The 11,929-nt window shown below is 32.7% G+C and overlaps 3 protein-coding genes across 5 annotated transcripts; 2 read left to right on the top strand and 1 right to left on the bottom strand.

The window, feature by feature from the left end:
• Positions 1 to 54: 54 nt before the first annotated feature.
• LOC144841437 (THUMP domain-containing protein 1-like) lies at positions 55 to 3,360 on the top strand. 2 transcript variants are annotated; one of them, XM_078697765.1, is made up of 3 exons: positions 55 to 472; positions 994 to 1,127; positions 1,442 to 3,360. In XM_078697765.1, exons 1-3 carry the CDS (start codon positions 256 to 258, stop codon positions 2,150 to 2,152), a joined length of 1,062 nt encoding a protein of 353 aa, XP_078553891.1. In that variant the 5' UTR covers positions 55 to 255; the 3' UTR covers positions 2,153 to 3,360. The 2 variants fall into 2 exon arrangements, with proteins under 2 accessions (XP_078553891.1, XP_078553890.1); XM_078697764.1 differs by having other exon boundaries at positions 55 to 485; positions 1,001 to 1,127.
• Positions 3,361 to 4,545: 1,185 nt separating this feature from the next.
• On the bottom strand, positions 4,546 to 6,534 carry LOC144841438 (methionine-R-sulfoxide reductase B1-A-like). The gene is made up of 4 exons (XM_078697767.1): positions 6,378 to 6,534; positions 5,905 to 6,047; positions 5,630 to 5,750; positions 4,546 to 5,324 (listed from the first exon to the last, which is right to left on the bottom strand). Exons 1-4 carry the CDS (start codon positions 6,430 to 6,432, stop codon positions 5,299 to 5,301), a joined length of 345 nt encoding a protein of 114 aa, XP_078553893.1. The 5' UTR covers positions 6,433 to 6,534; the 3' UTR covers positions 4,546 to 5,298.
• A 151-nt stretch (positions 6,535 to 6,685) lies between these two features.
• Positions 6,686 to 11,205, top strand: LOC144839409 (ubiquitin domain-containing protein UBFD1-like). 2 transcript variants are annotated; one of them, XM_078694749.1, is made up of 7 exons: positions 6,686 to 6,803; positions 7,349 to 7,694; positions 8,064 to 8,240; positions 8,843 to 8,940; positions 9,278 to 9,383; positions 10,033 to 10,115; positions 10,707 to 11,205. In XM_078694749.1, exons 2-7 carry the CDS (start codon positions 7,367 to 7,369, stop codon positions 10,818 to 10,820), a joined length of 906 nt encoding a protein of 301 aa, XP_078550875.1. In that variant the 5' UTR covers positions 6,686 to 6,803; positions 7,349 to 7,366; the 3' UTR covers positions 10,821 to 11,205. The 2 variants fall into 2 exon arrangements, with proteins under 2 accessions (XP_078550875.1, XP_078550874.1); XM_078694748.1 differs by having other exon boundaries at positions 8,840 to 8,940.
• The last annotated feature ends 724 nt before the right edge of the window (positions 11,206 to 11,929 follow it).

Here is an 11,929-nt window from a genome sequence, read left to right as displayed (position 1 = left end):
GTGTTTTAGTAACTGTATATGGTTTAGTGATAATACATCTTATGATACAAAATAACCAGTTATTTTTTAATTGGGAAGAACAATCCGGTCAAAGTTCATGTCCTTCATTCAGAGGCGCGTTCATCCATTGTGTTAATTCCGAAATAAAGGATAATTTTTCCGCTTATGACACTATATATAACCTGAATGAAAATGTATTGTCATAAATAAATGTGTTTTCTCATAGCCTGTATCTGAACAACAGAGATTTAAAACATGACAAAACAAAGGACAAATAAAAGACCAAAATCTTACTACATCAAGTCTGCTCATAAGAAGGGCAAGTATGCCGAGCAGGAGCTGGATGCTGGCATGAAAGGATTCATAATAACCTGCAATTACAACGAGTTTAAATGCAGACAAGATGCGTATCAACTCTTAAATGAATATGCTGATGAAATGTATGGCCCAGCAGTTCAAGGCTTTGTAAAAGGTATATGCTGTTTGTTTTGTCTTATCTCAAACAACTTTCAGGTTGTATCTATCTTCATTCACTGGAAGCTAAGATTGTTGTCTCAGCTGAAAGTGAGCATAAGTTCTGTGGGTAGAGTATTAAGTAACACAAAATACATATAGAAACTGCTGATTGGATTAGGGTAAATGATGTTTAAGAAAGTGGAGACATTTTAAACAATTACAATTAATAATTTTTCCCATTAGCCTTCCTTTACTTTCCTCATTCATAACTTTATTTTTGTTTATAGAAGAAAGTGATGATTGGGTTAGGGTAATGTGTTCAAGAAAGTGGAGAGATTTTAAACAATTGCATTTTTTGATTTATGGAATATAATAATATATATAATAAACAAATCAGGCAAAGAACATTAATTCTAAACCGCCCGGTGATATACTGAAATTTAATTAATTAATTTGAAAAACCTTTCTATTATACTGTACTTGCATTCCTTCTTATTCATAACTTAATTTGTCTTTATTCATAACTTTTTTTTGTAGAAGAAAGTGATGATGATGAGGAAGATTTTGATTTGGCATTAAAAAAGGAAGTATCAAGCCTAAAAGAGAGAAAGCAGTTTAGATTCCAGGCGTTAAAAACTAATGCAAACAATGTGTTGTTTATTAAAGCTGATGTAAGTACACATTTGCTATACATGTGGAAGTCAGTTGGTACTGCTATGGTCTCTTGACGTATGGTTGTGTTCTCCACTTTGCTTTCGTTCAATAAGAAGACACCATGTTTTGGGTCAAATTGGATACCTGCTTTCACTTAGTACGAGATGATATGCACTTGAAGCATATTAGTTCATAACTCGACCGCTTCATGGATACAGGATTGAATTTTATAGCTCCATGGTTAAAAAACTGCTCTTGCATGGTTTGTCTTCTGGGTTTTGATTCATTCAGACTATTATTAACAAATTTAAATGATGTTATTTTTATCTAGATTGAAAATCCATGCGAGCTTGCCCATTACATTCTCAGTGATCTCCAAGAAACAAAGAAGTTAAAATCACGCGCCATCCTTCGTCTTCTCCCTGTCAGCGGAACGTGTAAAGCCTACGACGAAAAGTTAGAGCAACTTGCAGACAAAATTGTTGCACCTCATTTTGAATTTTCATGTAAAACATATATGTATGTTATTAAAATAAGAATCAATACTACTATGAAAAGCAAGACTATTATGGGTATCTTGGATAGGATTATTCGCAGGAATGAAGACTTGAATCATCGGGCAAACATGGATAATCCGGAATTGGTCATCCTTGTGGAAGTTATCCGTAATGTATGTTGCATGAGCGTTATCAAGGATTTCAAGAAATTTAGGAAGTATAACTTGCATTCCATTGTTGAAGTTCTTGAAGATAAGAAGGAAGAAAAAGAAGAAAGCAAAGGTAATGGAGAAACGGGAGAAAACAAGGATAGTGGAGAAAAAGAGAAAAACAAAGATAGTGGAGAAAAAGATTATTCTGGTAATGGCAAACCAGAAGAAATAAAGACTGAAAAAGCTGAACAGGATGAATGTGAAGGATTGCAAGAAGCTGAAGAACAAAAGGAACCCACAACAGAGAAGAAAATGGAAGATGTCAATACTATAAAAGAGGAAGCTGTGGATGTCGTTGGTGAACCAAACCTAGAAACTAATGCCAGTAACTAGACAACTGTATCCAAATTTAGGAATATTAATTTACATATACATTTATAATTTGTCCAATACAGTATTGGTTTTCTTTATTTTGCACATCAAGACTCCCAGAACAACCCTCACTAACTAAAAAAACAGATCAAAAATGTAATTTTCTTTACCATATTAATTAGATTCGGAATACTGAATACTGTACTAATTTACTTAGAAGTCAAAATAATATTAATTTATTGCATCTATGCTTACTAACATCTCATAATAATGTATCATACAAAAATATTGCTAAGACCTTGTACCTTTATTTAATACTGTGACCCTGAGTAAGTTATTAAATAGGATATTTTGATGTTCAATATTATGCTATAATAATGCAATTTTTATCTTAACAGCATCTTTCCTATAACATCTGAATAATATGAATATCCTATTGTATACAAAATATTGCTAAGTTTTAAACATTTTACACTGATTTTATTTAATAAATATATACTGTAATTCTAAGAAGAGTATTAAAATAAATATGACATTTTGATGTTCAATATTATGCTATTAATTTAAATTCCTGATATCTCAATATGAATACCCTATAAAAATATTGCCAAATTCTCAACTTTGTACCCTGATTTTATTTAATAAATATATACTGTAGTCCTAAGAAAAGTAATTAAATAAGTAGGATATTTTGATGTTCTAGTAGCATGGCCAGATACCTCAACTCTCCAAGTCATCCATTTAAGGCTTTAACTTGAGCGTGTCATACTTTGGTTCGTAATGTAACATGCTATTTACTGTTGCATTTCATTATTCATTTCTAGAAATTAAAGAAAAAAAAACATGACTGAGAAATAAATAATATGAGAATATTTAGAGCTATTACATTTTTAGAGGTTTTGATCATGTGAGTGAGAAACTGCTTACCTTAAGCAGGAATGAAGCTTAAAGATGACGAGAATATTTGGAAGCGTGACTTGCCGTCGGGACCACCGCCAATAATTTCAGATCCCAGATCATTACCACATTTTCCACAGGATACCTACACAGAAAAAGACAATTTAAATCTCTTGGCCAAACTTTCTGCACAAACCTGCTTTTTCTGACTATTTTTAAGATGGGATTCTATCACAACACTGATTGGTTTGTAAGCATGTGCAGATATAAGTTCTATTGCTTCATAGTTGACATGTCAGCTATCAATAAAAAAAGTCAATAAATATATTGCTATTCAGTTTGTTGACTTGCCTTTAATTCATTCTGACTTTTTTTTCTTTTGAAAACGCTGTCAGCGTTGATGGTCTCTGTAAATGCAGGCCAAGCTGATGAGTCTTTATATTTCGCTTTGCTGTCGAATAGCTCATTGTTACATTTTGAGCATTTGTAGATACCTTGCAAAGACAAAAAAAAAGAAGCAGTTTGAACCTTTTCAAGCTTGGTTTACTGGTTTGGTTAGTCTATGCCTCCCTCGATAATATGCACATAATGAATATGTTTATGAGTTATATGGGGAGATATGCTGTAGCCTGTTTGTGTGTGACCTCAACCTGTATTGTAGGCATGCAACTGAATACCCTCTAGAGACAACGTGACTCACGCCCAGACGTTTTTTGGGTCCAGCAGCTGGGACCTATAAATTATAGTTGAGTTTACAAATTCGCAAAACTGTCGGCCTTAGATACTACTAAAGCTACTGCTATGAAACAGCTTATTAATGAATATGTTCTCTTGGGACATATAGCTGGCTAGAGCCGCGGCGCGAAAAATATTGCACTTGGAATTTGCCAGCACTCTACAGTTCTACTATATGGTTTTTGGTATTAAAAGAAAATTGCTAAAATGTGTACTAGTTTTTACTAACTAAATGCTTTACAAAGTTGCATGGGCCCTAGGCCTAACTTAGGTAGTACTAACTAGGGGCTTAACCTCTAGCCAATTGCGACCTTCTAGTACTATAACTGTAGTGGTATGTTGCCAAGGAACTTAAGCCTACTTTAATTCTATCTGCAGTCGTTAAAGAGCAAATTAAACTCCAAATTACCATCTTCAAAATGATCTTTGTATACTTCTCCACCCCATCCAGCGAACGACATTTTGATCAATTAATTGACGGCAAACCGAAAAAAATGATTTTGTTGCGTTTACCTAGTTGATTTAAAGCTTGGTTTGTCAACAGGTATGTCATTTAATGTTTCCCCTCGAACGCTGTATATTATTTGACCAATTAAACCGCGATGGATCGTCCGAATTTTCCTTTGTGATTGGTCAACTCACTTGTGTTGTCAAGAGGAAACTTAGGTGTCGTTACATGTGAGCATGGACGTGACGACGATGACAAAGGATTTGCATAGGCGGCGACATCAAAGAATGGTCCAACATGCACTGCTATCAATAAAACGCACTCTCTTTGAACACAATGTCTGTTATTTATTTTTGAGTACTACTTCACTTTGAATTACATTAAGTCCTAATTATGATTCATTTATTACATCTTTGCTAACATTTCAATATAACTTATCATATAAAAATATTGCAAACATTGTACCTTGATATATATATACTGAGTAGATAAAATAAATAGGATATTTTGATGTTCTAGTAGCATGGCCAGATACCTCAACTCTCCAAGTCGTCCATGTAAGGCTTTAACTTGAGCGTGTCATACTTTGGTCCGTAATGCTACAAAAACATTAAAATATGCTCTTCCCTGGAGGTTTAATGCAAACTTAAGTATTTGTGCTTAGTTTTATAGTTAACTCATGAAATATACTATGTTTAATAAATATTTGATAATAGTACTACTATCAATTGCATTTAATGTTAAAAATGTATTGTCTTCCAAAAACATTAAGATTAATAAAATTAGTATGCCATTTTGCAGTTTTAATAAAGTTAATCTCTTCTGTAGGAAAAAAAAAGTTTTCACTTAGAAAAAGACAAAATAATTGGTTAAATGTAACTAAATACCCATTGGCGGGCAGCCAATTCTACTATTTTTTGTCAAAGTGAATAACTAATATGTGACATTAAAATGGCATATTCAACAACAACAAAATGTTTACAAGGGAGAAACAATATATCTTTAATTAGCTAAATATTTTGTGCTATCTGTGATGAGGCAACTAGTTTTCTCCAGGGGAATGCGTACATTGTCAGTTGAAGGCTTTCTACCTCTGCACCTCTCCATTCTTTTCTAGAAATTAAAGAAAAAACATGGTTATTATATAATAATATTGCATTTCATTTCAACAATTTACAATATAAAAAACAAAGAAGAAAATACAAGCACATACAAAAATCATCATAAACATCACTAAAAAAAAAAGAAGTCAATAAAAACAAATAAAGCCCTGAGAAGATCCACACTGTGTAACTTCGAAACTTTGTAACTATGTAATGTTGATAGCATGAGTATATTATAATTATATATTTACAGTATATAATAACATGAGTATATTTTGACTACAATTTTTAGAGGTTAGATGAAAAAGTACTCACCTTGAGTCTTCAAAGCAACAAACTTCAAAGACTCTGAGAATATTCAAAAGCGTGATTTGCCATCAGGCCCATCGGTAAGAAACTCATGCCCCAAACCATTACCACATTTTCCACAGGATACCTACACAAAAAAAATCTCTTGGTCAAACTTTTGTGAAGCGATAGGAAGGTATCACAACATTGATCGGTTTACAGAGAATTAAAAATTGTAAAATATAATTCCAGGACATATCTCTGAAATAGCGCTTAAAAAAGTAATATATTTGTTGACTTACTTTCAAGGCATTCTTACTTTCTTCTCTTTTGGAGACACTGTCAGTGTGAATGGTATCTGTAAATGCAGGCCAAGGTGACGAGTGTTTGTATTTCTTCTTGCTGTCAAATAGTTCATAGCCACATTTTGAGCATGTGTACATACCTTGAAAAAAAACCCCATTAAATAATACTTTTTTGGGTTTACTATATTACGGATACAACAAAACGCAAGAGATGTCAAACACGACTTGGACCTGGTTTGTAAAAAAACAATTTGACTACTACTACTAGGCCTACTTCTACTACCTAAACTAGCTAAAAGCTAGGAACAACAACTACTTCCGCCTAAGTATAGAGAGGCAGGGCCTTTTGGTTTTACTCTCTTTGATCTAGCCCTAGCCAGGCCTATCCTGGGAGAGAGGCCAGCCCAGCAGTAGCAGAGTACTCTACTTACTCTAGGCCTAAAAAATAGTAAATTTTGGGTCCAAATTACCATCTTTAAAATGGTCTTTGTACTTTTCTCCAGAAAACCACCCACAGTACGACATCTTGACCAATTATTCGATAGCAAAGATAGTGATGACAACGCGAAATTGTTGTTTTTATTGTGGTTAACTACTTCTTAATGTTTTCCGGATTCAGATTGATTGTTTTGTTTTTTCAGAGCCAACTAGCGCCCTCTACAAAAATAAAGAAGAGCTAAATTTTGCTTTGGGTATGCCGCGCCGCCGTCGTGTTGCAGAGGCCGTGTTGTGTGTGCGTCGCGCGGCGGCGACATTATTATTATTTTGTAAATAGAGGGCGGTAGATAAAATCTCGAATTTTCCCCGTGGATCCCATATATGTCTACCTTTTTCTCTCTCGCGACCAAATTTTTTTTTCAAAAAGTGATTTTGAATGATGTTGCAATAATCGGATAGTAGGTTATTTTCATCTTAATTCATAGAAGATTAAACCAAACTAGGCCTATCTTTTATGAAAATAAAAATATTATTTTATTAATATTAGTAAGCTTTCTCTTCTAGTAGGAGGAGGGCCTAGGCTATAATACTTGGTATTGTAGGCTCAGTATTATGGCGGAGCCAGACCTAGCCTAGGCCTACTTCTACTAGACCTAGGCCTACTAGTACTACCGTGCCTAGGCCTAACACCTATTTATTAGGCCTAGCTAACCCATAGAGGCTAGGCCCAGTCCATCCGTGACAAAAGTGCTACACGTCAGCCTAACGAACGTACACCATGAACACATCAATCGTAGCATTATTTGGAAGGAAGTGAATAAATAATAGAACAGAAACAAAAAGAAATCAAACATCTAAATCAAAGAATACACAATTAAAAATATTTTTTATAGGTAAAATCAATGACAATGTGTATACCATTAGTATAATTAAGCCTATGCCTAATTTAAGCTATTGTTATAGAAAAGAAATATGTTTATGAATATGATTTTACTCTACTTAGGAAAACTACATAAAAACAATGGAAGCACCAACAAATTCAGATGAGACGGCTGCAACAGAAACAGAAATAACTCAATCAATGGAGACGTGCGACAAAATTGATCCTGGAGTGAAAGAAAATCATTCTTCTGTCGATACCACCAGTAACGAATCCTTAAAAATTGAAGATAATTCATCAGAAAAAAAAGAAACTGATTCACAAAATGAAAAAATAGATGAGGATGGTGACAACGTCCCATCAGAAACTGTTACTTTTAAACTTGTTTACATGAAGAAAAATTATGACATTACCTTTGAACTAGATGCTAAAATATCGCAGCTGAAACAGAAAATTCAAAGTTTAACAGGTAACAAAGATTAGTCCAGGAAACAGATCAGGACATCTCTCTTTTAGTATTATTTTGAGGGAGTTTTTGGCCAAACAAGTAAACCTTAATTTAACAGATGAAGTGAACATTCTATTAATTTGCATAATTAACAGCATAGTTTAGCAGTTTCTTTAGCGTATGTCGATTCGATGACAAGTTTAGAAGATCTTGCATGTTTGGCCGAAAAATCCCTATTATAACATCACAATTTTGTTGTCTGGGTAAACATAAAATATAAATTCTGTATCTCTTGGTTAAAAACTGCTAATTTAAGACCCACAATACAATTATATTTGGTGATCTCTATAAACCTTACTTGATATTAATAAACCAAATTATATTTGTTAGATGTGCCGCCAGCTATGCAAAAATTAATGTACAAAGGGTTGGTGAAAGACGAACAGACATTACGAGAGTCAAAGGTCACGAAGGGTGCTAAGATGATGATGATTGGTTCTACACTTAAGGATGTGTTGACGGTAACAACCACTCCGACAGCATCTGGTGTACCTATTCAAGAAACAGGTAAATTCAACAAACATTTATTTCATCAAATGTCATACAAATGATACAGAGCATAAAATTGAGGACCAACCTAGAAGTAAACTTGTCTCAGTTGGCCCTTGGTTACAAAAATAATAAGAACAAGTGTATAATATAATTGTTTAATATTTAAGTAAAAGATAATTCTTTAATTCTTTCTTAAATTGAACAAAATGTTTGATTTCTTTTAAATTAATAGGAAGCTTATTCCATTGGGTGGTATGCAATGTTGTGTTACTTAAAAGAGTTTAATTATATTCTGTACATTTTCAGTATCAATATAGAAAGTAATTTTAAAGTAAATTATAAAAAAGAGCATTTTTAAGATGTATAACAGGCAAATTTAAAGTTGGTTGTTATGTCATTTGGTAGGTTGTTCATGTTACTTAAATTCAGTAATAATATTAATGAAGATTTCTGGAGTGCACTTCACCACCAAGTGTGCTGAAGCATTGTACCTTTTTAACAGTACTTTTTAAATTTACAAAAAGTCACCTTAAATTAATACCTTAATTAACTCTATTTGCATATATATCTATACACATCCATTGAATCCAAAGAATGTATTGTTTGTGTTACAGCAGGCACCACGAAAGAGCCATTAAGTCGGCAAAAGCTTCATAAAAAGGTTCTAGATAAAGGAAAACCAGAGGATATCATGCCAGGAATCAAGAATAAAAAGGTATCGTTTCATAAGGAGTCAAAATCTTTAAATGTGCTTATCAAGAAAACCCAAAAAATTATCTTAAAACTTGATTTGAAACTCAAAGTAACATAGCATGTTTATGTTAACATATTTAGATGTTAGAAGTCCTATTCATCAGATAAAAAGAAACTGCTTGATAAGTGAAACCCCCAGTTTTTCACTTAAGCACCTCTTGACTATCTTTTACTTAAGCACCTCTTTTCTATCTTTAATTAAGCAAAAAGATAAAATAAATGCCGTCCCTGGTTCTTGAATCTTCTATCTCATTCCAAATGATTTTAGTACAAAGTTACAATCTTTACTTTCTTTGCAGGAACCATTACCAAATTTCCCAATATCAGGAATGTTCAACAAATCTGGTGGAAAAGTACGGCTAACTTTTAAACTTGAACTAGACCAGTTATGGTTAGGGACAAAAGGTATTATTTGCTGTTTTTATTTTGATGTTTACAGTATGATTTCATGTCTGACCTCTTTTTTTATTCATCATCGTTAAAATATAAAGAAATCAGAAAAAGGGTCAATAAAGAGGTGAAACGGAAACACATAAATGCTTGAAATGAGCTTAATAAAAGTGTACCCTAAAATTAAGTATCATATTTCAAATCATATCTACAGAACATAGACTTTAACCATGGACTATATGGTAGTTCCATGCTTTATCCATCACAATCCTCCTAAAGTGGCCTTTTCATATTAGAGATCATATTCAAAACTCTAGTACATTATATACATTCAAGTCTAGCTTAAAGTCTCATTTATTCACCATGTCTTATCCTGAAAACTTGTAGCGTATTTGTAATGTTTGTAGTCTTTAAGATTTGTAACTTTTTTCATGTTCTTTGTTGTCAGTAGCGCAGTGAGCGTCTTTTTTTAGACGGATGCTTGCGCTTTACAAATTTCCATTATTATTATTATTATCAGCAAAAGACACCAGAAGTGACGGTTAATAGGCTAACAAGCTAATGACAATTTTTCCCCTTTTGTGGAGAAATGAAACCCTCTGTAAAAATCCTGTATATTGTCTTGTATTACTTTCTATACTTACTATAAAAATGTCAATTTCAGAGAGAACTGAAAAGTTAAAGATGGAATCGATTAAGAAGGTTGTAAGTGAACCAATTGATGGCCACGAAGAATATCATATTTTGGTGAGTTCTCTAAAATCTCTATTTTGCATTTATAATTTATTAATAAAATAATTAATTGCAAGATTTGTTGAAATGGATTAAAAAAATTATTCAGAATTAGACACAAAGACACAATTTATTTGATATATCAGAAGAGATGTTAATGTTCCAGCAGTTATGGGCCTGCTGTTTATATCAGGTTTTACCGGCACCCAATCCCAGTATAGGGAGTATCGCAACAAAAACCAAGATGGGTTTTCCAGTCAAATACAATGTAAATTAGCGCAGATGCTATGCATAGCTTGTTGTAACCAGTATTAAGTTCTGTCTACACTATCAAACTAGTGTGATATGCTTGAATATTGTAGTGATATGACATCATCATGTCCATATATGGGCACATCACATTTTTTTGTCACATAAAGTTTGATAGTGTAGACAGAGCTTTATAGCCAGCCTGGTTATACCAAACCTATAGTACAGTATTACTGTATACATGAATGCATTGTGTAGTGTATTACACAAACAGCGACATTTAAATCAAGAAAGAGATCAAATAAACCAGCAAATCGCCTAGCTAACCGAAACAAATATATATAAACTTATTTTTAGGCCCTCCAGCTTGGCCCAACTGAAGCCTCGAGATATTGGATATATTGGGTACCAGCACAATATGTGGATTCTATCAAAGACGCAGTTCTTGGTAAATGGCAGTCTTTCTTCTGACAAAAACTTATCTTCATAAAAAAGCTGCTTATATCCAGCGCGCTAATTCATCGAAAGGTCAACAAATGGAAAAGTAACACTACTGACATAATTTGTACTAATTTTGTACAATGTAAATAACATCTAATGTATTATAAATTAATTGGTTGAAGGTTAAAGTTCATGGAGGTCACATGTGCATTTCTCATGCTGTGTGGTTCTTCAGAATAAGTGTTCTTTTTTCATGATCACGATCGTGACGCATTTTCATAAAAAGCAAAATTAAGAAGATTAGGAAAAAGATTGCATGGAAGCCCATGAGACAATCTCTCCACTTTATCTTTCATAGCTTATTTCCCTCATTGCCCATAGTAAGATTTTATTAAAGATATTATTTTTTCAACCATTGTGTTTCATAATTTATATTAAAAAAGATGAAGATAGATTATATGAGTAATTCAAAATGCTTAATCAAAATGATCAACATTTCAGGATTTGTTTAAAGAAGGATAAAAAGACTTTTTGCACAATTGTTTCCCTCAAGTGTAAGAATACACACGGATTATTCAATACATTTTCTCATATGATCATGTAATTAGTCTTTTTTCTAGACGATTCGGCTAACATTCGTAAGAAAAAAATGTTTGCGCTTATAGCGTGTCATACCTGAGTTAAGATAAACATCAAACAAGCGAATATTACATAATTTAAGATATTTCAAAATAATGCTCTGAGTATAGAGTTTTGAAGTTGCTATCATTTTACTATAAAAGTCATAACCCAACCTACTGTAATGTTCATTTTTTATAAAAAAAAAAAAATAAACCTTCAAATACTGTACTTACAATAAAAACCCAATGAATCCTAAAGCCTTTTGTTAACTGTTAGATTTCAGAATTCATACGTACAAGAAAGTATGTATATAAATGACCACTTCTATGGTCTTGTAATCTCTGAGATTTGTTCATAATAAAGTTATTCATAAGAAAGATTTGTTTTTGTTTCTAAACTTTAGATTATTTGCACAGTAGATTTTTGTTTATATACCTTTTGTATATGTAATTTTAAAGACCAGGAAGAATTATATTATTCGATACCTAGTTTGAATATTGGAATATTGGCTAACCCCT

Source organism: Antedon bifida, chromosome 4 (assembly GCF_963402885.1).
Source record: "Antedon bifida chromosome 4, ecAntBifi1.1, whole genome shotgun sequence".
Lineage (NCBI taxonomy): Eukaryota > Metazoa > Echinodermata > Crinoidea > Comatulida > Antedonidae > Antedon > Antedon bifida.
The sequence above is the reverse complement of the archived record's forward strand: the minus strand, read 5'-3'. Positions and strand labels throughout refer to the sequence as shown.

Bases quoted from the DNA above. Each gene is read 5' to 3' on its own strand.
- LOC144841437 (XM_078697764.1), top strand. From the start codon at position 256: ATGACAAAACAAAGGACAAATAAAAGACCAAAATCTTACTACATCAAG. The intron at 486-1,000 runs GTTTTGTCTTAT...TGTAGAAGAAAG, and splicing joins GTAAAAGGTATATGCTGTTT to TGATGATGATGAGGAAGATT. The intron at 1,128-1,441 runs GTAAGTACACAT...ATTTTTATCTAG, and splicing joins TGTTGTTTATTAAAGCTGAT to ATTGAAAATCCATGCGAGCT.
- LOC144839409 (XM_078694748.1), top strand. From the start codon at position 7,367: ATGGAAGCACCAACAAATTCAGATGAGACGGCTGCAACAGAAACAGAA. The intron at 7,695-8,063 runs GTAACAAAGATT...TATATTTGTTAG, and splicing joins GAAAATTCAAAGTTTAACAG to ATGTGCCGCCAGCTATGCAA. The intron at 9,384-10,032 runs GTATTATTTGCT...TGTCAATTTCAG, and splicing joins GTTATGGTTAGGGACAAAAG to AGAGAACTGAAAAGTTAAAG.